We start from the raw sequence: 26,276 nt of genomic DNA on the forward strand, positions 1-26,276 counted from the left end.
CCGACCTGGATAACGCCTATGATCCGGAAATATTTATACAAAGCTGGACTAAGAGACGGGTTTCTGCGGTCTGACAAGCCTCGTCTGTTCTTTGTCCACCTTTGTTCTTTGTGCATTACTGTGCTACACAAATAATGTCTCCCGTGAGCAATGTCCGCTGGTGCGCCGAGGATAGGTTTCGCTTTGAAAGCTGCATGCTGCCGAGTTTCTTTTTCTTTTTTCTTCTCTCAGCATATCCTAGCAGCATGGCCATAGTTGTGGTCACATAGCAGTTAAATCCTCTGGGCTCAGAGCCGACCACGCGGTCGTATGGATAGAAGTAGGCTGTGACTTTTTTTTTTTTTGCTTCCAGTGGTCAGTTTATTAGCTGGTGTTAATTATCACTTCAAAGGATGTAAATCGCACCTTGGTGTACTGCAGCTGTTTGCGCATTCTGACAGCATCCAACGCATTTGCGCGATGTATGGGCCGCTCGAATGATCGTAGTTTGCCTTTGTTCGCGAAAAAAAATGGAATCAAAAGACAGGCATCCTTTCTTTTTTTTCGGGAAGTTATGTCAGTTGGTTTTAAATACGAACCACACTTTGTTTATAAAATTGGAAATACTCTGGTATCGGACGAGCTAGACCATCAACTTATTTAGGCGCAGCAAAGGATAAGAAAAGCTGTATATTGCTTGCTGCGCCTGCTCTGGAGACAGTTAACCTCGAACGCGATAAGAACTGGTCTACGATTGGCCAGCCTGAAATTCATGGTCATGTGACTGCTTTCCTTTTAAGTGCTTACTGAGCGACCGCTCACTCTGGTCTCAGTTCCGAAGAGCGGGATATCGAGGCAGGCTGCCAGCAGCGGCAGTCTGCCCGCGCAAACTACCGTCGCGCGCGCGCCAACCCTCGGGAGCGGCCAGCATGAAGCGAAGCTGCGCGCTCGTCGGCAGCCTCTCGACCTCGACGGTGACCGGTCGCCCTGTCCCGTTTTTCCAGACGCCCCTTCTCATGGCGAGCGAAGCGAAGCAGAGCAGCCCGTCCACATGGGCCGTGCTCGGTGCCGGCGCCCTGGCCACGCTGGCCGTGCTCGGCACCTACCTGACGGTGGCGGTGCACCCGGCCTTCCTGCCAGTGCTCATCCTGCCCCTGTTCGGCCTGTGCCACGTGCTCGTCTACCCCAAGGCGGCCAAGCGGGGCTTCGTCGGTCCCCCAGTCATCCGCTACGCCATGCCCGAGGAGTTCCGCTGCACCGTGTTGGTGGCCAAACCGCAGCCCGACTACCAGACCATCCCGGTGGAGAAGGTGCAGCCGCCGCCCCCCGCCGTCCCCGTGCGACCGGCGACCCACTGCGCCGCCTACTGCGCGCCCATCGTGCCGGCCTTCCACGCGCCCCCGCCAGTCATCGCTGTCATGTAGCGGCGCCGCCCAGACGCTCTTTCCACGACTCTTCCGCGCGCTGGTTACGCGGCCCCTCCGAACAGCAACCGCCACATGGCCGGAGCGATCTCCTCACGGCGCCGAAGAAGGCGCACGCTCCTCGGACAGTGCTTGTGTGGCGGCAGAGTGTGTCGCCCGAGGTGAACTCTAGCTGCTCTCCAGCAATCTCGCCCTGCTGCAGCTTCGCCCACGTCGCTCGGGAAGCGACAACAGGGCACTGCGCGCTACTGTGATCTGTTTCATGACATCTGCATAACGTACGGTGCCTGTAAATACCTATTTATGATGTAAATAAAGTAACGCTGCACCGGTTTTGCGCGTTACTTCGTCTTTGCCGGCGGGCGCGCATGCTGTTGCGTGCTTTTTCAACGCAAGGTCATGCTGTGTGCCGAGCGGTCTGTATAGTGGTATGGCGCTAATCGCGATACGCTCTTCTGAAGACGTCAATGCTTCAGAGTGGCCTTTTATGGCACGATGAACTCTTAGTTATGTAACATGCCAGCTGCCCTTCCGCTTTTAATGCCAGTATCCGCGCGGGTGTACCTCGCACTTGTCGACCGCCTAGCTTGAGGCCTTCTGCGCTCTTAAGTCGGCGATGTCCTGTACTTTGCCGCTCTCAAATTCGGTGAAATCGCGCAAATGCACTCAGAGTTGATTTGAGCGGAAAATTGAAAAATAGTTTAAACATTTCAGCAATGAAGCTGAGATGATTTTTGGAGAAAACAAACATCCCAGGTCTTGTACGTATATGAACCTCCCAAGATATCCCGGCAGACTGCGTGATAAACGCGGATAGCTAACGAGCACGTTACGGCAGTGATGAAGTACCACGAAAAGCAGCCGCTCAGGGTTAAAACATACGCCCTCAAAGCAAAAAAAAAAAATGCAGCGACATGGGTGAGAAGCATGGCGAGCCGTCGATCGTCGAAACTAACGGCATCACCTTTGGCTGACCGCCGCTCGAGCGTCGCCACACCTTTCGTGTGCAGAACCGCCGGATTTCGGTTTCCAGAGCGTACGGCTATATGGTCTCCGCCATGAAATGCCAGGTAACGCGTGACTGAAACGGGATAACACACCCAGTCTACGGCGCCAACAACAAGAAAAAAGTTGCTATCTCTTCCCGGACACCTTGATCGCTGACGGGCTAATTCATGCTTTGCCAAGACACGGCTCAGCAATCTTTTGCCAAGTGACGAGCTTGAACTGGTCGCCTTATATGGGCATATGAAGTACAGCCAACGCTGAGATGACAGAATGGCGCGGACGGATGGATTTGGAAGCAAGTTTCCGTATAGGTTTCGACCTTCCGAGCGTATTAAACTGTTTTTAGATGAAAAGCTCTAAGGGTGACGCTGCCGGAGAGAGTTGAAAGCATTCTGTTATACACAAACGCAAGGCACACGGCATATTCGCGCGTACAGGCTTTCGTGTCGAAGCCCGTCTAAATAAGTCTTCTCAAGGCTGCGCCAGTCATATCTATAGATGAAAAGAATAATACAAGTAAGGCAGTAACATCAACGTTCTAGGGGTCTTTACTGAGGGTGCAATACCTCGCCTAATTCAAACAGCTTTTAGCGCAAATCACCTTTTTTCTGCGATTTGATATAATACCGCCGCCTCTGGAAGCTGCAGATGTGAGATCACAATACCCCTCGCTGCTCCCGCGCGATTCAATTCGCTACACACGCGTGGCTGACGGAGTAGAGATATCTGTGTGCACACCTTGTCCAACCCTCCGCTCTTCCGCTGTCGACCTTTGCAGTCCAGCCTTCAGCACGGCTAAACAGGTTGACGAGGCACTGCTACTCCCAAAACAATCGTAAGAGCCGTTGCTCGAGGCACAGCTTCACATACACTTCTGTGAGACGAGAAGCTCAGGCAGCGCTAAAGAAGACCGGATCATCGTAGGTGACATCGTGGTACAATGTTTAGCTAACTGCAATGCTTAATTCAACGCAGAGTTGAATAGTACGCGTTCGCTTAGTTACGTGCAGCGCTCAATTCACCGTAGTACAGCACAGTGACCAATTATTGGTGTTTTCGCGCTTGCAAACTGACAAAACTTCCTTCATGTTCCGTGATGGGTGACACGTTAAAACCCTAGGGTAATCCTAGGGACTCTTCGGACAACTCTAAGCGACCAACAATCTAATGACGCTTTGATAAGGCAGCGTAATAAGCATGCCTTCCTGTCTCGGCTCCACCATGAATCCATTTACTTAAAGGCTAACTGCGACAAAAATCTTGCCCAGTATAAAGAACTTATTTTCGCACAGTGTCAAGAGAGAGCCGTAAAAACGAGAGATTGCAAAGAGAGATTGAGATTGAAGTGAATGCGTCAGAAATCGCTCGAAAAAAACGCGATTTTTCAATCCGAAACTCGAGCAAGAGCCGCCATTATCAAGTGGCGGAAGCGCCACAAAAACAGGATACCCGTCCCAAGGAGGTTGGAGGCTCACTGCTTCCCGTACAAACCACAGCGAGCGGGCACATGTCCCAAGCGTGCATTGTTAGGGACGCGAACGCCGATTTCAAGAATTTACAGCGTTGCGAACGAATGCACCTGAGCCTGAGGCCACTTTTTGTTTCAGGGGTGTCTACAATGTACAATTGCAAAAATAGACGAAATTCCAGCCAGTCTAATTAATTACCTTGATCCAAGCAGAAAGAAAACGTCGTTAAAGGCTTTGGAAACAGTCACGTCAGATAAGCAAATTTAGGACATTTGCTAGCAGAGTAGAATGAATTATATCTATAAAGAGAAAGGATATAGGACCAACATGAAATCAGACCAGTTATGATAACTTCGGTTATATACAGGATGGCAATGTAGGCAGTGAAATTAAAAAAAAATGCAGGCATAGATAGAAAGAAATAACATACTGGGATAACTTCAGAACGGGTTCAGAAGCGGTAGGCGCTTAGATGATAGCATGTCCGTGCTTAACCAATGCATAAAAATAGCTAGGCGGAAAATAGGCCTAAGCGATGCGTACGACAACGTAAATGGGGAGCTCCTCTGCAGCGTACCCACAGATGAAGATACTGGTCATGACATAATAGAACGGCTAAAGGAATTATACCGACATGATAGAGTTGAAGTTGTATTAGAAGGGATAAGTGCGAGAACAGTCTACGTAGACAAAGGATTAAGGCATGGTTGTCCGTTACCATCGCTGCTGTCCATTAGCCCCTCTTGGCTTTACTCCCAGCGTCATTAAGTCAGGTTTGACAATATTCAGTGATTCCACTGATCAAGGGCTGACAATACAAGGCCATAAGATACCCAGGCTGGCGGTATACAAATATCTCGCAGCATGGTTAAACGAAGGACAAATATACATGGAAAAGAACGCAAACATAACTAGGGCAAAAGGGCGAAGAGGTTCCAGAATAATGAAACACCGGGCATTTTGGGGGTACAACAGGTATGAACTACTGAGCGTTATTTGGAAAGGAACAAAGGTACCAGGGCTTACTTTTGCGCATGCGGTTTTGTGTCAGAAGTTTATAGTCTGGCCAGAAATAAATTACAGAGCTGTTGGCAGGTTAGTACTACGTGCAAAAACACGAATAAGACAGTAGAGGGGGGCACGGGCTGGGTATCTTTTGAAGCACAGGAAGCTCGCAGTAGCATGTTTCATGAAGAACGCCTGAGAAAATTGTACGATAATAGGTAGGCAGCTAAAGCGTTTAAAAACTTTACAGAAAGCGCCTTTGCTCGCAGTGGCGAAAAAGGACAAGGAAACTGGCTAATAAGTATTCAGGAAACCAAAAGAAAACATTTGACAGAGGCCTGTCTGGTTGAGAAATGGAATTTAGTTTAAATGAGAAAAAGAGACAACCAAAAAATTAAAAAATGACTTTTCAGAACATACTCGGTTCCTCAATTAGGTATGACTGCGGGGAGTTGCAGCCTGCCTTTTTAAGCCTTCGTTTAGTCATCCGCCGGATCACTGCACGTAGAGCGTGGATGCACGTAAGAGAAGAGAACGTAGACATCCACGGACTACGTTCAGTGACCCGGCGGATGACTCAACGAGGGCTTAAAAAGGCAGGCTGCAACTCGCCCGCAGTCACACCTCATGAAGGAACAGAGTTGGCTCTGAAACTTCGCGTTTCCTACTAATCATCATCCTCATCATCAGCCTGACTACGCCCACTGAAGGGCAAATGCCTCTCCCATGTCTCTCCAATTAACCCTGTTCCTTGCCAGTTGCGGCCCCCGTATCCTCGCACACTTCTTAATCCCATCCGCCCACCTAACTTTCTGCCGCCCCCTGCTACACTTGCCGTATCTTGGAATCCACTTCGTTACGCTTAAGGACCAACTGTTATCTCGCCTTCGCATTACATGCCCTGCTCAAGCCCATTTCTTCCTCTTGATTTCGACTAGAATGCCATTAACCCGCGTTTGTTCCCTCACCCACTCCGCCCGCTTCCGATTTCTTAACGTTACACGTATGATTTTTCTTTCCATAGCTAGCTGCGTTGTCCTTAACCTAAGCTGAACCCTCTTCGTTAGCCTCCACGTTTCTTCCGCATAGATGAGTACCGGTAAGATACAGCTGTTGTATACTTTTCTCTTGAGGGATATTGGTAAACTGCCATTCATGATCTGAGAGAACCTGTCTTGAGCGCTCCACCCCATTCTTATCCTTACTGGTTATTTCCCTCTCATGATCCGGATCAGCGGTAACTAGTTTACCTAAGAAGACATATTCCCTTACTACTTCCATCCCCTCGCTACCAACTGCGAACTGCTATTTCCTTGCTAGACTGTTGAACATTACTTTGGTTTTCTGCATGTTAACTTTTAGACCCACTGTTCCGCTCTGCCTGTCTAGCTCATTAAACATGCTTTGCAGTTCATGTCCTAAGTGACTTAGCAAGGCAATGTCATTAGCGAATCGCAGATTACTTAAGTATTCTCCATTAACTCTTATCCCCAACTGTTCCCATTTCAGGCACCGAAATACCTCCCGTAAACAGGCGGTGAATAGCATTGGCGAGATCGTGCCTCCCTGCCTGACATCTTTCCTTATTGGAATTTTATTGCTGACTTTATGGAGGACTATGGTAGCTGTGCAGTCATTATAGATATCTTCCAATATTTGCACATAACACTCTTTTGCACCCTGATTCCGCAATGCCTGCATGACAGCTGAGGTTTCCTCTGAGTCAAATGCACTCTCATATTCAATGAACACTATATATAGGGGTCGGTTATATTCTGCGCATTTCTCTGTTACTACTAATTTAAATTAAATGAAAGAAACCAGAGCGCAGAAATAAAGAGCTTTAAACGACAGGCCAAAACACAGATAATAAGAAATGAATTAATTCAATGAAAAAAAGAACTGACTCTAGACCTGTATAGAGAATGGAAAAGGCAAATCAAGAAGGAATTGTCCTACGATATTGCAAGAGACAACGCCCTACTCTTTGAAGCGAAACCAGGGTGTCTCAGAATGCCAAGCTACAAAAAGAAATTTAACCAATACGACGGTACATGTGCAGTGCTTGGTTGATCCGTAGAATCAATTGAACATATTTTACTAGAATGGGACAATATCCGTCCAGATATCGATACAGGCATAGTCCCTCTCCCTGAGGCTAGGGTTTAGAGAACAAACAAATATAATGTGAATGAATCTGCGGTAGACATTAACAAAAAGAAATAAAAGCGATTAGAAGGTTGATGTCTCAAAAGCAGGGCGGTGACATAAGGATACAGGGTCAGGATTAAAAACTGGTCAAGCGTAAAAGTCAATAGAATTTGTATTTAAAGAAAACCCAGGCACTTCCTACGAGCTAGACTTAGCGTGGCCGTTTTTATTCGGGAGAAACAATAAAATGGCCTGGCTTAGCTTATGGTTAAGCCTAGGATGCGAAGTATACCGCCGGCGGAGGCTGCGCGTCCGCAAGCGAGCGCACGAGTTGAGCCCCAGCTTTCACAGCTGTTGTGACGTCAGCGCCCCTAGCGGAAGGAGCGGGAGTTAGGCCGCCGGTGGAGGTTGCGCGTCCGCAAGCGAGCGCACGAGTTGAGCCCCAGCTTTCACAGCTGTTGTGACGTCATATCACGTGGTGCGCCGATGTAGGTCAAGTGGTAGCTACGCGGCCGCGCGCGGCGCAGCAAGGAAGAGCTCGGTTGTGCGGCTAGTATGCTTCGCATAAAAGAATGCAGAGCATGATGGCGCCTTCCACCAGCCCATTTCACAGGGGACGCTCCTAACAACCATGAACCTGCGCAAGCGTCGAGCCATGTCTCAAGCTTTCCTCGACTGTGGCTGCCCTGGCCGTCGCTGGGCCTAGCCTGCTTCGCATCGAAGCCACAGAGGACGGCGCTTCGGAAGTGGCCAGGGCGATAATAAACGGCCTACTCTTGTCACCGCTTTACTGACAAGCCCATCACCCCATAATAAAATAAAGATACGGTCGATTTCCGTGACGCCTTCAGCAGCGGAGCTTGCGAACGCCAGGCGAGCCGCACCGCAACGGCTGCCTGCTCGTGCCCCCCCCCCGCCACCGGATACTGGCCGGTGTAGTTTCGGCTACTAGGCTTTGTTTCGGTGCAATGCCAGCAGTGGGGATGGGATGGCCGGGACCCATCCTCTGGGGATGCAAACCCCCAATGGGAGTGGCAGCGACTCCCAGACGACTGTGAGGGTCAGTCGTGCACGTGAGGTCCGATGCCTGAGCGGAGGCAGGCCTGGGTTTATACTCAGGTTGGACCCACGAAATCCGGCCCGGAAGGCATGTCAAAACGCCAAAAGGTTTTCAAATACATGCTACCTTCCTTCCTCTGCGCGCGGGGGCGTGCAAGTCTGGCTACCGACGCGTCGGTTTCTGGTTACGGAGAAACCAGGTCCGCGCGGGGGTTCATAGTGGCCAGGCTCTGAGGACCGCCGCCTCGGGGAAGTGGCCTTACGGCCGGCCGCAGGCTTAACCGCCTGCGGGATGCCGGGGGATGAGGGCTTAGTACTAGACACTTTTAGTTGGCCGTACGTAACGGACTTACGTACGCAACGCACACTACGTTGCGTACGGTACGAATGGCGCGTCCATCACACTTTTAGTTAGCCGTACGTTAGCGTCCTTCCGAGTGGACGTACCAAGCGCATCCTAAAATTATCCGCTGTAGAGTCCGCTGTGCTTCTCCGCGCCATCTGGCGCAAGAAATAAGAACTGATGCTTGAAAAGTTTTTGACATCAGCCAAGCCAAGCCTCTCGCCAATCCTCCTCCAGCCATTCTCGCTGTTTTGTTTGCTTCAGGTTGTGATTTTCGTGTGCTCCGCGACTACCACAGCAGCTATCGAAATGCCTAGAAGCATTTAATTACTGGTAACGAAGCTGGCTGCATCGCGAGTCTTTTTTTTTTGTTCCAAGAAAAACTATGCAAACAGAAGAAAATGAAATAATTGACTAAAAGCCAGAGAAGTGCTCCGCCAGGTGTCGTTGCTACGAGGTAAACACAGTTAGGCCTACAGCTTGAAAATCGCCAAATTATTTGAAAAACAGAGGCTAGTTATCGCTTATACTTCTGCGTGTGGGCGAGAGTGTGCAAAATAAAAGCTAACCGCTACCATTTGAGCGAGCTATCCCGCCGGAGAATGCAGCGGCGACATGTTTTTATTTCGAAGCGGGCGAGCTGGGCGCCGCCATCTTGTAAACGCAACCCGTAACGTATCCGTAGCGCACGCACGCAACGGCACGATGCGTGCGTACGTACGCAAGCGGCCCAGCGGTACGGAACGTTCTGCGCATGCGCACTCGCGACCCGCAACGCTCCTGCGTACGTAACGCCGTTCCGTACGGCCAACTAAAAGTGTCTACTGCCTCGTAAGAGTCTGGCGAAAACCGAAGATGTGTGGAGTACCGGTGGAGTAGGCCCGGGTCATCTCATCCTAAGCCACGTTCTTGGTTAGTGGCCCGGTCGCCCAGCCTTGAACACTCTCTCCTCAGTAGGAGAAGAGTAAGCTAGGAGAGGAAATAAGTGCATGGATGGTTGGAGGAAGCACAGATGGGTCCCCCCGGAGCGACCAGTTCTGAGGCCGCGAGGCCGTTGATGTTCTGGACCTCCACTGGCCGGGACTATCACACATACTTCCGGTGTCCGAAAAACCGCGAAAAACCTTCGACGGCTAGTAGCCGGCAGGTGGGAAAAGCCCTCTAGTGAGCGATGAGGAGCCCCAGGTAGCTACTGACCCCGTGTTAGGTTTTCCTGTCTCCGACGGTCGGAGCCCGTTGCGTATGGTGGGTGGTCGGGCATCCCGTGAGTGGGGCCGCACCATTGGGCAATCTCGATGCTCTCCCTGTCCTGGCTAGGCGGGCCAGTAATGGAGTCGAGATAATTGAAGGATCAGAGCAAAAAACACGCTGTCCCCATTCCCTTCCCACGTCCCACTTCCCTTTCCGCTACTTCCCAGGGGAGGTCAGGGGAGCCTCCCCGGGCCCGCTCTCTCGGCTGTGGGTCGCTAATGTAGCATTTTCCCTATTATTTTATTTTTCCACCCACGGGTGGTCAAATTACAACTTGCCTACGGGCCTCCTCTTTTATTTTTCAATTGGGTTAAGCCTGTTGTGTGTAAGCGGTGCAGGCAGGGGCCTATTATTTTTATTTCCTTTTGGTTGCCCCAACCTATTCAATGTAAAGCCACTCTGCTCCCTGGTACTGCATAACGTGCAAGTTGGTTACCACGTCTACAGCTGCCCGAGAGTGATCTGTCTGCTGCAATGAATGCGGACAGTTCGGTTAAGTAAAAACGGCGGCATTTCGTCGTGGACGAGAGCTCGCTCAATTGCACAAAACGTTGAAAAGAGACCCGGCATTATTTCCAAGGCGATCGCGAGGGCAGAAGTTCGCCCCGGACCACCTCGCATTAAAATGGCGTGAGCCCGAGCTGCGCATACTGCTGCAGGAGTGCGGCCCACACAATATTTAATGCAGGTTGAACAGCACCCTTCCATGGCATGCAGCTGCCATAAATAAAGTTGAGCCTGAAGGGAGGAACAGGCAAAAAGCCCAAGCCCATGCCCTTTTTCGACAACTCAGCACGTAAAGAACGAAGGTTCAACGCAGCCGTGATGTTTCAAGGGCGCCCGTCTTGTTCGCGCAGAATAGATCACCAGTAAACTTACATGACGGCACACTTGCTGTGAGCCTCGCTCCTAAATGTGAGGATGAAGTGCCTTCACGATCGCAAGATTGCGCTTATTTATTTCATTACCCACTACGTCAAGCGACACTAAAAGAGGGAGGGGTATACAAAAAAAATACGGATGTCATAAAAGCGATGTCAGCCACATAACTCCTCATCATTATCAGCAGCAGCAGCAGCCTGACTACTCCCACTGCAGGGCAAAGGCCTCTCCCATGTCTCTACAAATTAACTATGTCCTTTGCCAGTTGCGGCCACCGTATCCCAGCAAAGTTCTTGACCTCATCCGCCCACCTAACTTTCTGCCGCCCCCTGCTACGTTTGCCTTCTCTTGGAATCCACTCCGTTACTTAAGGACAAACGGTTATCTCGCCTTTGCAATTACATACCATGCCCAAGCCCACTTCTTCCTCTTGATTTCGACTAGGATGTCATTAACCCGCGTTTGTTCCCTCACCCACTCCTCCCGCTTCCGATCTCTTAACGTTACGCCTATCATTTATACCTAACATAACTACTTCACATCAAGCCAAGAATCAAAAACCAAACAAAAATGAATACACGCCACAAAAGCACTTATAGCACTATGCCACCAAAACGCAGTTATTTTAACATAGAAAAAAAAGATGTCAGTGGATAAAATGTAGGCAGTGTTTTGAAGGGAATTTGTTCCACTCGCGAATTTTTCTCTGCCAATATGGCCGGATTTCAAGCGCAGAAAAACGAGGACAAAGATTTGAAGCGGACAGGACACAGCGCCTCAGTGTTTCGGTCGCAAACTTTGGACCGAAGCAGATGACCTGTCGGTCATCCTTCGGAATCGTCACATTTCCTATCGTGGGGACCCCGTTTTCTGGGGCGGCGGCTTTATCCGCAACACATCGCCGAAGAACTGGAAGGGCTTTTTGCCACAGAAACGTTGTGGTTCCCTCGATGATCGTGCAGAGCTGACGCCACTGCGCCGACGCAGTGGGGGGTCGCGAGGACTCCTGTAGCCCGAGAAAGAGCAGTTCTGTGTACAGCCGGCACTGTCACTGATATTACGACCGCAGAATTTTGCACACACTGCGCCCGTGCCCAGGCGACGGTCTACATCCATCAAACAGGACTAGTACTTCGGCAGGAAACACCTTCCTCCGGATACAGAAGCCAAGTTCTCTAGACTTGCAGGACACTAAGGCGTTGAGGGAACAAGGCGACAAGGATTTGAAGTGTAGAATAAAGGAATGCCTGCGGAACGAGAAATGCATCGTGAAAGAACATTCCTGCAGGCTAGTTGATACATATTTGGCCGAATTTCACGGCCACGAATTCATGGTCGACGACATCCTCCACATCACAGGAAGTTGAAGGAAGCTCGTGAGGATGACACGGCAGTGAAGACGAGGACTCGTGAGGGTATCGGACCATTTGGCTCTGGGCAGTTGTTTCTGGCGTCACTGTCAGGAACTCCGACCGAGCACTCTGTCAGACTCGACAAAGCCACGTTGGCGGCACTTGCAACGACCATAAATCGCTCCAATAAATATCTACCTGTGTACTAGCTGATAAGTTGGCCACTTTTTCTATAAAATGTACTGTTTTCCTTGAATAAATTTCAGTTGTGAGTCAGCGCTTGTCCTGTGTTTTCTTCCACTCTGTCTGCGTCGTTGCGCTGTTTGCCTTCAATATGTACCACCAACTCACCCGTTTGGCTATAGTGTTGACTACCTTTTTGTTTAGTAAACATTCTACAACGACCCTTAAAGTTAGCATTCTTTTATAACGTACTATTCTTCATAACTGGTAACTGTGTAACTATAAGGCACGCGATGTTTTTTTTTTTTTTTCAAACTATACGGCTCGTAAAACGGAATACATTAGCGATTAAGCCCATTCCGTTACAACGGCTTTCGCGACAAGTATCCTTGGCTCGGCGCGGCCATTGCTTTATCGTAAAGGTATGTGTCAAGCTCACAGTGCTTATCAGTCACAATGAAGCTGAGCTATAAATTACCGCACAAAGGACTTCATCGGGCTTTCGTGCCTGAAATATCGCTTGGAAACCGCGACGTACCCAAGAAAATGCCGATGCGCGTGGAGGGAAGCGTGCTCAAGGTTGGCGCAAGACCGTCGCGCAGTTGCGAACTCGACACAACGGGAGTCGGCGGAGAGCAGACGACGCGCGTCTACGGCGAGGGGGCGCCACATGCTGCCGGACGCGCACCCAAGGTGCCCGGGGCCCCCAAGGCGACCGCGCGTCGGTACGACGCGAGCCGGGCAGCCTCGTGACGCGAAGCTCGTCGCCGCAGCCGTCTCGTGACGTTGTTTCCCTTCTCTTTTCACTCTTTGCTTGAATTTGCGCCGCTCGCGATTGCGCCCAGGGCGGGAAACAACGAGGAACTTTTTTTGCGTTGCTGTGTGAGCGCCTCTGTAACGCATTTCTTGTTCGCCCTTGTTAGAGAAAAAGAAACTGTAAAGTGCTGCTATGATGTCCCCTGGTACGTGGGCAGAAGAAAAATCTACTGCTTTGGGGAAAGTAACTTTTTTGATTGACGTAAAACGCAGCGCGAAAGAACGTGGACAAGAGGGAACACACAAAGGGCGGGCGCCCGCCCTGTATTGAGTTCCCCCTTGTTCCCATCTTTCGCGCTTTGTTTTCCATCAATTAGCAATGCACCAATTACCCCAGACAAAAGTCCTGGCTCAAATTTTTTTTATTTAATGTCATCTTTTGGGAACACGAACGAGTGTTTCTTACAACGCCTATTTGTGTTCAGAACCGCAGCGCGGTCGGTTTTCCCCAACAGAGTGTAGAACTTTGCTTCTTAATTATTTGTAGGGTTCAACCTGTGAACCAGAGGGTTCTTAGTAATAATACTGGTATCAGTTTTACATTTTGACATTTTCTTCTTCTATCACAGGGGGGAAAAGTAAAGTTGTGAATTTTTTATTAAATTTGTTATCAAGCTGGTACACTGCCAATTCGTGCAAGCGAACGTGGAATGAAGACGCAAAAGGTGATTGCTTTCGAAGTACCTTGGTGGTCGATGTCCGCATGTTTTCGAATCTCTGTGCTGCCGCAAGCACCTCCACGACAAGTTGAGTTATCCTGCTCAGAGCACGTTCCTTTGAACTTGACAGCGCGCATGCGCGGCCCATTGCTGCTGACTGCGCGGACTCTCTCGTTTTCAGGGCCGATGGCACAGTGCATTTCAAACAAGCTGTGTGCAATTCAAGCTCTCACAACGACGTACGTTCAAGCACTGCGATTTTTGCTTAATTCAGGGAAAAGACGACTGCGCAATCGACTGGAACCCTCGCGGAAAAGTCCGCCGTTGTTTACGTGGCTCTGCGACTTAATGACGTATCTTCGCCCTCCGTTCGATTAATCATCGACTATTCCGCGCAGCCCCTCTAATATGATACGATGCAGTGTCAGGAAAAGCGTCTTTTGTTTTTCCTGCCGCATAAATATATAAATACGACGCGATACAAAAGCAGTTAAAGAGTACATCTATCTTAGCTGACTAATCATGGCATACCTAGATCTTGAGAAAGGAAGCAGCAGAAAAATAACAATTCAGTGGACTGCATAGCGCCGTCACCTCCACATTGTGAATAGCAGTTTACCCATATCCCCGAAAAGAAAAGTATATAAGCGGTGCACCAGGCCGCTACTCACCTATGGGACTGAAACTTGCAGGGCAGCTATACTACGTTTCAGACATCAGGTGCAACGCTGTCAAAGCTAGCACTCTTGTTTGCGCTGTCTGCATCCGCCACCAAAAAGTAGTGCGTTGCTTGTGGTGAGCAAAACATAGTAAATGATTTGCCTGCAGGCTTACTACATGACAGTTTTCTCATGAGCTTGATTAAATGCACTCTTATTGCTGACGACACGCTGTCGCTTTCTCGTGCCTTAGACCGATCCGCCTCAAGACAATCGCGGAGTACTACGCCCTTTATTTTTCCGTGCGGACTACTTCCGTACATTTCACGGCGCTGCCAGTGATGTATGAATAAACATCAGCAGGAGCGGCGCCGAGAGCGATGGGAAGGTAAATGATGAGACAGAAAGAAAACAGCGTGGATTAGAGAGCTAATTGGAGTAGAGGACATCTCAGATGAAATTTAGAAGAGGAAATGTACAGCCTTTGTCAAAAGTTTGGAGCCCAGGGGGTGTGCTTCTGAAGCACGCTGTCTGGTTCGTAATGCATCTCCAGCGCTCTAAATTTGCAGAAGGTAAGCAGATTTCTGATCCTGCCTCCTCCAATGGGTAGGACTACCACGAATGTTGCAGGAGACCCACTGCGAGGCTTAGTAGCAAACCCCCTGGGCTCTAAACTATTGACAAAGACTGTACGTTAGCAGAACATGTAATGCAGGGAACCGATGACCGGTATGGTCTGTTGAGTGTCAGGATGGACACCAGCGGAAGGAAAGCGTAACTGAAGGCGGCCAAAAGTCAGCTAAAGGGCAAACTTGGTAAAAGTGCCGGAATAAACTGGCCAGGCAGCGCTGAAGACGGCACACGGGCGAATGGGACAGACGCAGCGCAGTGCAGCGCTTATGCCCTTGTCCCGCCTTCCACGCTCTTTCTTCAAATACCAAGTGACCATGTGCACTGCGTTCTCCACAGTTACTAATGTGCTCCCCAGCCCATAAAGTTAGTTGGCAATTTTGAACATATATATATATATATATATATATATATATATATATATATATATATATATATATATATATATATATATATATATATATATATATATATATATATATATATATATATATATATATATATATATATATATATATATATTGTTTAGCCGCCGCGGTGGCTCAGTGGCTATGGTGCTCGGCTGCTGTCCCAAAAGACGCGGGTTCGATCCCGGCCGCGGCGGCTGGAATTTCTTTGGAGGAGAAATTCTAGAGGCCCGTGTACTGTGCGATGTCAGTGCACGTTAAAGAACCCCAGGTGGTCGAAATTTCCGGAGCCCTTCACTACGGCGTCTCTCATAGCCTCAGTCGCTTTGGGACGTTAAACCCCATAAACCAAACCATATATTGTTTATTTTATTTCCAGTATACTGCAGGCTAAGTGCCCAAGCCTGTCATGGCTTCGATATATAGCAGGTGTTTCAGGGAAGATTAAAAATAGGCTTTTTGGGGTAAAAGTATGGCTTTGAAACAATAGCATTAGCAGTTTAGAAGAACTTCTATTTGGGCTAGATAGTTCATTGTACTTGAGAAAGGAAAAAACAGTAGCGCCGAAAAACACACACAGTTGAAGAACGACGTAGCACAAGCGCTCACTTCATCTGACTTTAATCTCTGAAAAGCGAGCATATATTACAGAAACCTAGGCATGCGAAGAAAGTAACCTCATGTGCAATCAACAGAACCGTTCAAGATATGAAATCATATAACGCAGAGATTTCATATCTTGAAAAGCGCTCTTGATTGCACATGAGGTTACTTTCTTCGCATGCCTAGGTTTCTGTAATATATGCTCGCTTTTCAGAGATTAAAGTCAGATGAAGTGAGTGCTTGTCCCACGTCGTTCTTCAGCTGTGTGTGCGTTTTTCGGCGCTATTGTTTTTCCTTTCTCAAGTATTAACAGTGTTAGTGGACACCGGAAAGCGGGTGAATTGTGTTAAGTAGTAAGATGGTCAACTAATTTCTGATAACTAACTTTTGAACTACCACAGATAGGCAACTGGTTGCAGTTAGAGATTTGTAGCCGGTCGTTAGTAATAGCCATATCAGTTTCATAATTTCGGAAACGCGGTTACCCTTGGCGCTGTGGCTCGACAAAATTTGGCTGCACCGTGCGAAAATACATGCGCTTTCGAAAACATGCAGGCAAAGCCACCCCTCCAGTGCACGCAATTAGCCGAAAAAGCATATATATATATATATATATATATATATATATATATATATATATATATATATATATATATATATATATATATATATATATATATATATATATAGCGAAGTATACGCTTCGTTAAAGGAAACATATTTATTCGACTCGACGTTTCGATCAAGATCGAAACGTCGAGTCGAATAAATATGTTTTCTTCAACGAAGCGTATACTTCGCTATATACTCCTGTAAGCAGTCAAGTACTTCATGCTCTCGCAACCTATATATATAAACAGTGTAAATGTTGAGTGAACACAGAGATCCTCGTATTTACAGCACCGAATGGTGAGGTGGAACTCTCTCATCTTTGCGGAAGAAAAAAAAAACCACGAAGCAGAAGACAAGAGTGCCCCCGTCTATTAAGGGGAGGAGAGGAGGGTTGTAAAACAAGCAAATGAAAAACGGTGGTAAGAGAGATGTAGCGGAGGCGGAGACGGGCGAGTTTTCTCCGAAAAGACGCCAGCAGAAATAGTGCTGGGAGAGGCGCCCTTCGGCGGGAGCGAGAAGTTCGAACACAAGGTAAGAAATTAACAGCAATAAGAAAACACGAGAAAAGGCCAAGACTCAGAAAGAAGAAAAAACCACACCAGCGCGCGTAGCATGAGCCGCATCCCAGCGGTGCAGGTGTTGAGGACCGTTGAAATGTAATTTACGGTATGTTGTCAAGACCGCGTCATTTCGCACTCCTCAAGAGCAGCCATTGATCGGTTAGACGACGGCGCGTGGCCGAGTGGCGAAGAAGCGGCCGACAAAAATTCTAGGAGGCTTTGGTCGTCCAGCCACCGTGCCGAAACCCGATCCTGCAGCGGGGCGCTAGAGGGAGCAAGCACTAGCCGTTCGTCAGTGGCCCATTTCCGCCGCGCGTCCGATCGCGATGACATCCACTGCTGTACAAAAAGGCCCCTTCCGAGAAGATGTCTAGAAAGCACTGGAGGAAAAAGGGAACCAACAGAGAGAAAGAAAAGGAGGAAGGGGGAGGGGGGGGGGGGGGGGGGGGCATGGTGCACACGATAAGTAAAAAAAGAAATAATGGGAGCTTCGTTCGCCTCTTTCAATTAGGTGGGTTTTTGAGAAAGGCCAAATTACTCAAGTTTTCATTAATGCCATGGATCAGTTTACAAAATTTGCGCATGAAATATGACTCTCATTGTTCTCTTTGGCGGCTTGCTTGAAAGCCCGTCAGGAGGAGGACGACCCGGATGTTTTCGAAAGTATGTCGCATTAGGCATGAAAAGGACAGGTTTGCCAGTGCGTAAATGTGGGCCTTGTGGTTGTCAAACCGCAACCTGAATGGCGTTTCTGTCTGGCCGATGTACTGCATACTGCATACCACAGAGAAGCATGTAGACCACATTCGCACGTTCGCAATTTAGTTTCTTTAATCCTGCAGGTAAAGTCAGAGTAGGTACCTTGTCTGTATGTTTGCTGTCTGTGCATGACTGCAAACCTTGCAGCGTGGTTTTCGGCGCCGTTGAGAACTGAGGTTCGGGTTAGTATTGGGCGTCGTTTTCGATTTAACTAAAATGTCCTTGATGCTCCTACTCCGCCGGTATACCCCTCTTGGTATCTGTTTAAAAATGAGGGACAAGTGACGGCTTTCCTGGATAATGTAAAAAGGCTTCGAGAGGATATTCTTCACGCGTGCTATCTATGATGAATGTGTGAGAACGAGGTTGGTTGACCTTCCACTATGCTGCGATTTCTGTGAACTGAATATTTTATTCCTGTTTACACCACGAACTTTCAGGGTAGCGTCCTCGACGATGGAAGCGGAATATTCCTTCAGCAAAACATTTGTCTACTCTGTGACTGCCCTCGTTTTGAGCGAGAGCGCGCCTTCCTGGCTCTGATCGAAAATTTCAAGGATAGATGCCTCTATCAGGAAGTTATTTGTGTCCTCAATGTAGGCGGCGATTATAATGTCCTCTAATATGCAGTCGCTGGAAATTCTTTCAATGAGTTTGCCGTTACTTGAGACAACGGGACGGTCGGGATGGTTGGGTTTCTGAATTTTCAGGACGAGGTAGAACCACCCGAGGACTGATCTGTCCGACTTCATTGCTTTAAACATGTCGGATAACTTGTTTTTGAAGGAGAGATTTTATCTGATTGTTAATTCGATTTTGAAGTCTCCTGCGGGGTCGCTACACTGTAAACAAGAATCAACCCAATTGATAGTTTAAATGGTTGGCGTCGCTCTTTATACTCCATATGCGGAAACCCTTGCTCCATCAATATGGAGCAACATTGTATTGAATGACCGATTTTACTCCCTGCACTGAATAATGGGGCATAAAGGAAGATTCGCCTCCTTATAACTCCCATTTTGAAATGGAATTTCTTGGCCTCAATGCGCCCCAAGGCCCCAATGGAATAAAAAGAACAATATTTTTCGCCGCCCGCACCGCCATCTAGCGTCTCGTCTGCTTCTAGTCATTCGTGTGATAATGGCGGGGAGTGACGACTCTTTGGTTACCATCGTCCCAGGATTTCTGCTCACTTCTGCTCCTTCACGGGTGCCTACCCGGTACAATATATCGGCTTGGCGCCGTTTTCCGCTACAGTAAGCTACATGACTGAACTGTTCCTGTTAGGCCTCCATCGCTATAACCGTACCTGACCTTCGTTTGTTAGCGTCGCCACCCCGTTAGAGCCCCCGCTTAGGTCTCATTCTCACTCCTTTTTTCGGTGTGTTTCTCGCGGTGCATTGCAGCAGACTATAATGTGTTGCATCCACATGGAACTGTGATAGAACATAGTATCAACGCCGAGTTCTTGATTGAGCTGATGACGCTACATTTTTCGTCAGTCATGTTAAGAATCCAAACATTAAAGAAGTGAAGATGAAAGCAAACACTGCCATACCAAACTACCTTCAGGGGTGATTTCATTTACAGCTTATTCTTCTCTGGTTTCTCTGGTGGAGCACCGGAGGCTTCACAAGAGCAGTTCAGTTATGTAGCTTACTGTAGCGGAAAGCAGCGACAAGCCGATATCGTGTACCCCGGCAGACGCCCGTGAAGTAGCAGAAGTGAGCAGATATCCTGCGACGATTTTAACAAAAGAGTCGTTCCTCACCGCCATTATCACACGAATGACTAGAATCAGACGAGACGCTAGGTGGCGAGGCGGATGACGCAAAATGGTGTTTCTTTTACTCCATTGGGGACGGGGGGCGCATTGAGACCAAGAAATTTTATTTAAAAATGGGAGTTATAAGGAGGATAATCCTCCTTTATGCCCCGTTATTGAATGCAGGGAGTAAAATAGGTCATTTAGCACATATTCGCTTCATATTGATGGAGCAAATGTTTCTGCATATGAATTTTAAAGGGTGACGCCAACAATTTAAACTTCCATTTGGGTTGATTCTTGTTTACAGTGTAACCAAGTGATCTAGATCCTGGTATAATTGAAGTTCATTGGATTTTCCAGTCGTGCGGCAGAAGGTTAAAGCTTTAGAACCACCAAGAGCGGTATACTGGCACAGTAAGAACCTCAAGGACATTTTAGTTAAATCCAAAACAACGCACAGTGCTCACCCGAACCCCTGATTTCAACCGCGCCGAAAACCTTCCCTGACTTTACCTTCAGGATTAAAGAAGCTCTAAATTGCGACAGCGCAAATGTGGTCAACATGCCTCACTGCGGTGTGTGCGGCATGCAGTGGATCGGCCAGAGAGAAATGCCGTTCAGGTTACGGTTATACATTCGAAAGCATCCGGGTCGTCCTCGTCCAGTCGGGCTTTCAGACAAGCCGCCAAAGAGAACAAAGAGAGTCATATTTCATGCACATATTTCGGGCTCTAACCCAAGGCATTAATGAAAACTTGGCCAATTTTGCCCTTCTCAAAAACCTACCTAATTGAAAGGTGAAAGAAGCTCGTATTTGTTTTCTTTTTCATTTATCCTGCTCACCATGCGCCACCCCCCCCCCCCCTCCCTCTTTCCTCATTTTCTTTCTGTTGGTTCCCTTTTTCTGCCAGCCTTTCTAGCCATCTTTTCGGAAGGGGTCCTTTTCTATAGCAGTCGATGTCTTCGTGATGGGATGGCCCACTGACGAACGGCTAGTGATTGCTCTCTGGAGGGCCCGGCTGCAGGATCGGGTGTCCGTACGGCGCCTGGTCGGCCGCTTCTCCGCCACTCGGCCACGCGCCGTCGTCTAACCGACCCACTGGCTGCTCTTGAGGAGTGCGAAATGACGCGGTCTTGACAACATACCGTAAATTACATTTCAACGGTCCTCAACACCTGCACCGCTGGGATGCGGCTCATGCTACGCGCGCTGGTGTGGTTTTTTTCTTCTTTCTGAGTCTTGGCCTTTTCTCGTGTTTTCTTATTGCTGTTAATTTCTTACCTTGTGTTCGAACTTCTCGCTCCCGCCGAAGGACGCCTCTCCCAGCGCTATTCCTTGCTGGCGTCTTCTCTGAGAAAACTCGCCACTTTCCGCCTCCGCTACATCTCTCTTAGGTTCTTCGGAGCAATAGCGCAAACAGGACAAGGGACAAAAGAACGAGTAGACACACACAGCACATCTCTCTTAGCTCCGTCCTTTTCTAATTTGCTTGATTTACAACCCTCCTCTCTTTCCCCTAATAGACGAGAGCACACTTGTCTTCTGCTTCGTGATGTTTTCTTCTTCCTCAAGGAAGAAAAAGAGAGGGGTCCCCTCCCCCATTCAGTACTGTAACTAGGCGGATCTCTGTGTTCATCCAACTTTTACCCTGATGAAGGATGGTCCACTGTCGGAAACCGTTAGATAAACTCTAGATAGATAATTGTACCAGTTGTGACCTCATTGTGCAAGTCTTCAGTGGCCCATGCTGACTTAATTTCGACGCTGTAAACGCCCGTGGGACAAAAGCGAAACTTCAGTGTGCCCCGTGAAGCATCTGACGTATAGCGGTGGTCAACCGCTTGACGACTTCAACAGCGTCTCCATAGCCCATGCGGTGCATTTTCGACTCCAGGTGCGATAGTGAAACTGATTTAAGAAAAATTTCAAAGCACGAGATGAACTGCACCAGTAGTTTAATATATCCGAAACCTGCACATGAACTTTTTAATTAATCCTTAAATATGTGCACAAAGAAAAAACACAGCGGTACCACTAGTGACGTCAATTTCAGCGACAGCTCAGGATCGGAAGTCAACAAGATTACACAGTGAAAGTCGCGCGCGTGTAACCAGAAAGACCTGATAATATTCCGTGTCCTCCAAGACAGGGAATGGGGCTCGCGTAGTTGGTGTATACACCGCCACGCCTGTTCTAAAAGCTGTGTTGACGAGGCGGCAGCACGCGTTCTCGCCCACTGCGGCGGTGATAACGCTCGCTCTCGCTTCAATCCTCGCCATTTCCTTACTCTCCCCTCAGCCCGCTCTTCTCTTTTCCCAACTCTCCCTTCTCTCCGCTCCACTTCCTCACGCTCGTTTTCGCCCTCGCCGCTTTCTACCTATTCGCTCGTCGCGCCTTCTTTCCTCAATTCTCCACCTCTCGCTCATTCCGTGTGCGGATCATGCCGTCCTGCGGCAACGTGGTCTCACCAGCTTTTTCAACTCTGTCCTCTCCAATGCACTTCCATTCTTTACCACATCCCCATCTCTCAGGTCGAACCCCTTCCCTTCCATAACGATCTCAAGCTCACCCTCTGGGGACGAGGCACTGACAGGCGTCGCTGTAAAAGCGGAGAAAATATGTAAAATCACATTTATGTCCGTGATTGCTAGAAGACTAATATAGCTTGCATTCGCCTTTCCTCACCGCATAGCCTCCTCCTCATCAAATGCTAAGTTTCAACCGAGCAGCTGTGCCCGAGCTGCTTCCCTCTCACTCTCAGTCAATCACAAGGCAGCCAATCGTGGGGAGAAACGAACACTATAGCGTTTAGGAGGTGGCAGCACGGTGCTAGAAATACTTCCACCACAGTGGAGGCAATATATCCTCCGAGAACTTCTTATCCAAAGCGCATCTCTATGTAAATAATTTATTGCAGCACGGTAGCCTCCAGGTAGTTGCGGGTGCTCGATATAGGGCACTGTTCTTTATATCCAGATCATTATGGGCTCGTTCTACCGTACTATTGCTAATTTTGGTATAGTAGTACTGCTATAGTGTCGGCCCTCGTTCAAGCTGAAAAATAAAAGATTATATATATATATATATATATATATATATATATATATATATATATATATATATATATATATATATATATATATTTCCTCAACTGTAATGTTCATAACTTCCGTTGACGAAGCGGCGCGCACTGAATAGTGATCTCAGCAATGTGCTACTGACAAGCAAGATGAGAACCTCCGTTCAGCAATACAGAGTGCCAGCTGCGCAGAGGAGTAGCAGCGTCGATGTATGCCAGATTACTGGATACCTGCCGCGCACGCGCAGTAGCAGGAGCGTGCCCCTCCTGCCCCCACGCCTGCCACTGTGTGTGTGCCGCAGGACACACACACAGTGACATTCAATAGGTTGGGGCAGCCAAAATTAATGAAAAATAATAGCCCCTGCCTGCACCACTTACGTAAAACAGGCTTAAACCAATTTTAAACTAAAAGAGGAAGCCCTAGGGCAATATTAAGTTTTCTCACCCGAGGGTGAAAAAATAAAATAAAAATTGCGAGGACACTTTGGCAACTAAAGTGTTGAGAGGCGAAAGCCGAGGACACTATGCCGTGACGACTTCCGGTGGATGTGACGTCACATCGTTCCCGTGGCTATATCGATGCCCAAATTATACATCATTTGGGGATCTTAACTGTTAATTGCGCTTAATTATGCATTTTACATCAAATTTGACAAATTCGACGTTTTTCCGACCATTCTGTGACAATTTTCACTATGCCGTGACGACTTCCGGTGGATGTGACGTCACACGTTCCCGTGCCTATATAGACGTCTACGCTATTTCGACATTTTTGCCTATAATTAATTAACTAACTAATCTACAGTCATCAAACTTGGCTTCTAGGTTCAATTTTTCCTCCTCTATCTGAAGCAACCATTGGTTTTCTTCTACCTTTTTCAGTTCTCGAATTAAGCGCGTGTGACACGCTTTGTTAACGGACGATAGTACGAGCCATTAAAAGTCTTTCGCCTTAAAAGGGGAAGGGGGGGGGGGGGAGCTACCAAACAGACCCACAGACGGGCAGACGGGGGAGCGGTCGAAGGGAGACGCCCCTGATCCCCCCTGGAAGTAGCGGTAAGTATGGGTTGTAAGGGTGCGATGTAAGATTGTCAGGAAATTGGTTATGGGAATTTGGGCGGGAATGAGCACGTTTACGTGCAAAAACGTTTCAAATATCTTGAAGCTGAGAGGAACTCTCGTCATCACCCCTTCTGAGGGTTAGGACTTCAGCGGATGCTACAAGAGCCCCACTACGCGGATCAGAGGCAAAACCCCTTACTTTTGACAAAGACTGTATGTGTCAACTTTGCTAAATCTCTCCATCTTTTTTTCCCCCCTGCCAAACGGAGTGAGTCGCAGGCCAGTGTGTTTTTCACTAAGAACCACTCTTCTGGCGCATGACAAGGGGCAAAAATCGGTGAATGAGATCGGCCCATCAACCTCTACTTTTGACGCTGATCGTCAGTCACCGTCCGGCGTGTTACGACCGGATGCTTAATGATATCGGAGCGCAAGGTGATATCTTGCCGGAAAGCATATGAAACCCGCCGAGGCTGCCGCTGCTGCTGCGAGATGTCCCGTCCGGCGACGTGTAGACGTAGGAAAGGACCGGCTCGCAGCCGCCGCCACCTGCCCCTGCCAAGAGTCGCAGGCGAGAATGTAGCAACACTGGGGAGCAAAGTAGAGCATCTTTAGCGAGCAGCAATAGAGATCTTGCCGCAGACAATGAGGCGAGAAAAGCAGGCAAGCTGTGCGGCTCGATTCAATGTGAATGATTGTCTCTGCAGCTGCTGTCGCAAATTCGTTAGGCGTGGTTACACTGTCGCCACTGCGTAGCGGCACGCGTACTGATTACCTTAAACAAGACTGTGCGTCTAAAACGATTTGCTCACAAGGCGCTTCCTGTACGCTCCGTGGAACGTACAAAAAGTGCAATGTCGCGCAAATATTTTAAGACCGGCAGGAGGCAGTCTGAGAGCACGGCTATTCATAACTAACTCTTTGCCAAATGTCCTTTTCAGCGGCTACAACTTGATTTTTTTTAAAAGTCTTCTAGCCAGTTGTGGTTCACTTCTCAGCAAACATTCAGTTACACAAGCACCATTTTCGGCACTTCTTTTTTTTTTTGCCCAGTAATCCGCATTAATATGTAATCTGAAATTCTCTAAATATAGGCACATCATTTTTATTTGAGTTAGCGCTGAAAGGCAGTCGCGGGCGACAATAGAAAAAGCTAGAAATAATAATTAAATGCATTGTATTTAATGCCGTCAATCAGCATGCTCTGTCCCGGATAGGTTTCATTAAATTGGGGTATTAAGTACCCGCAAATATCAGTCATAAACTGAGTGTTCTTCTCGGAAAACTGAACAAAGCGCTCATTATCTTGTTAAGTTGCAACTTTCGAGACAGCTTTCTTTTCGCAGTGGCACTGAAGAAAGCCCTCAATATAGCACGAATTGCTCTGTTGTGATCGCTGTCAAAGTTTATTTCGCAACCCGCAAATTATGCAAAAAACACGGACGCATGCGGATCATGCGGAGATCGGAAAACAGTTGAAACCAAGCATCGCGGCCTGTCAGAGGCTACTAAGGGAGCTTGTATTCGTCGAGTTAGGCGCCGCATAGTCGTTTACGCTGAGTGAAGATCTAAGTGCAGGGGGCCTTCGTGAAAGTCATGAAACGCAGCGAATCTGCCCTTCGCTGCCCGCGTTTACCTAGTTTCGATATTCGCGGCGGCCGCCGGCTGAAAACGAACAAGTGCCGGCATCGGCCCACATGCTCGAGCAGGAGGAGGCGAGCGTATACGTACCTGCATTGGAGATGTCCATCGTGGAGGGAGAGCGGTGTGAAGCGGTCGCGCACCTCTCGGGAAATGAGCAGCGACGGCGCGGCGGGGCTTCTTTTGACGCGATGCATGACTAATAGCGCGCGCCGCACGCGACCACTGGCGGCTGCGCGTTCGACGACACGCTGCCACAGCGCGGCCGATGGACGAGTTGCGCGCGAAACAGAAACCGAAACTAAGAAAAGAAAAATAAGGAATTAAAGAAACTAAAGTAAACGAAGGAGACAAAGCGGAAGCAGATAAAAGGAGTCAAACAAAACGCGTCCAAACGACGACCGCGGATCGCAGCCGTGAACCAGAAGCGGAAATCGGTAGCGCTTCCGACACAGGCGCGCTGTTGTCGCTTTTGTTGTAGCGGTAGCGTCCCGTACACTGCGCCGCTCGCCGTGGTGGCTCAGTGCTCGTGGCAGAGCGCGAGGTCGTGGGTTCGGTTCTCGGCCACCACGTCCTCAGTTCTATAGAGGTGAAATGCATTAACGTCTGTCTAAGAAAATTTAGGTTCGCGTTGAAGAATTTCAGGAGCATTGAAAATTAATCCGAAGACCTCGCAGTGTTTCTCCGTGTCAATCAATCCGTGTCAATCAATCAATCAATCATACAATCAATCAGTCAGTCAGTCAACCAATATATTCCGTAATGCGGCCTATTTGTTGTCGACAGTTTTCAGAAGAACATTTTCGGGCAACGCGCTGCTCTTTGAGGAGCAGCTGGCGAAGGGGGGCGGTGCTACTTTCACAACGCATTTCGAGAACTTCCTTCGTAAGGAATATGGAGGCCCGCAGTGC

The 26,276-nt window shown here is 48.5% G+C and overlaps 2 protein-coding genes across 8 annotated transcripts in view; one reads left to right on the top strand and one right to left on the bottom strand.

Moving 5' to 3' along the window:
- The window catches only part of LOC149350036 (uncharacterized), a 44,559-nt gene extending 42,823 nt beyond the window's left edge, over positions 1-1,736 (top strand). For all 4 annotated transcript variants that reach the window (XM_089579052.1, XM_089579051.1, XM_089579050.1 and 1 more), the window contains exon 2: positions 984-1,736. In XM_089579052.1, the coding sequence (XP_089435178.1) occupies positions 996-1,403 (408 nt within the window). In that variant the 5' untranslated portion in view covers positions 984-995 and the 3' untranslated portion in view covers positions 1,404-1,736. The remainder of the gene's footprint in view (positions 1-983) is intronic.
- LOC149350037 (uncharacterized) overlaps positions 1-26,062 on the bottom strand; it is a 58,546-nt gene extending 32,484 nt beyond the window's left edge. Inside the window, exons 1-2 of one of the 4 annotated variants that reach the window (XM_089579055.1) lie at positions 25,456-26,060; positions 24,172-24,273 (exon numbers count right to left, since the gene is read on the bottom strand). In XM_089579055.1, coding sequence (XP_089435181.1) covers positions 24,172-24,273; positions 25,456-25,474 — 121 coding nt within the window. In that variant the 5' untranslated portion in view covers positions 25,475-26,060. Of the gene's footprint in view, positions 1-24,171; positions 24,313-25,455 lie in introns of all 4 variants that reach the window. The other 3 variants (XM_089579054.1, XM_089579053.1, XM_089579056.1) reach the window with 3 other exon arrangements.
- Between the last annotated feature and the right edge of the window lie 214 nt (positions 26,063-26,276).

This window comes from Amblyomma mixtum, chromosome 3 (assembly GCF_055824585.1).
Source record: "Amblyomma mixtum isolate Tamu chromosome 3, ASM5582458v1, whole genome shotgun sequence".
NCBI classification, from domain to species: Eukaryota; Metazoa; Arthropoda; class Arachnida; order Ixodida; family Ixodidae; genus Amblyomma; species Amblyomma mixtum.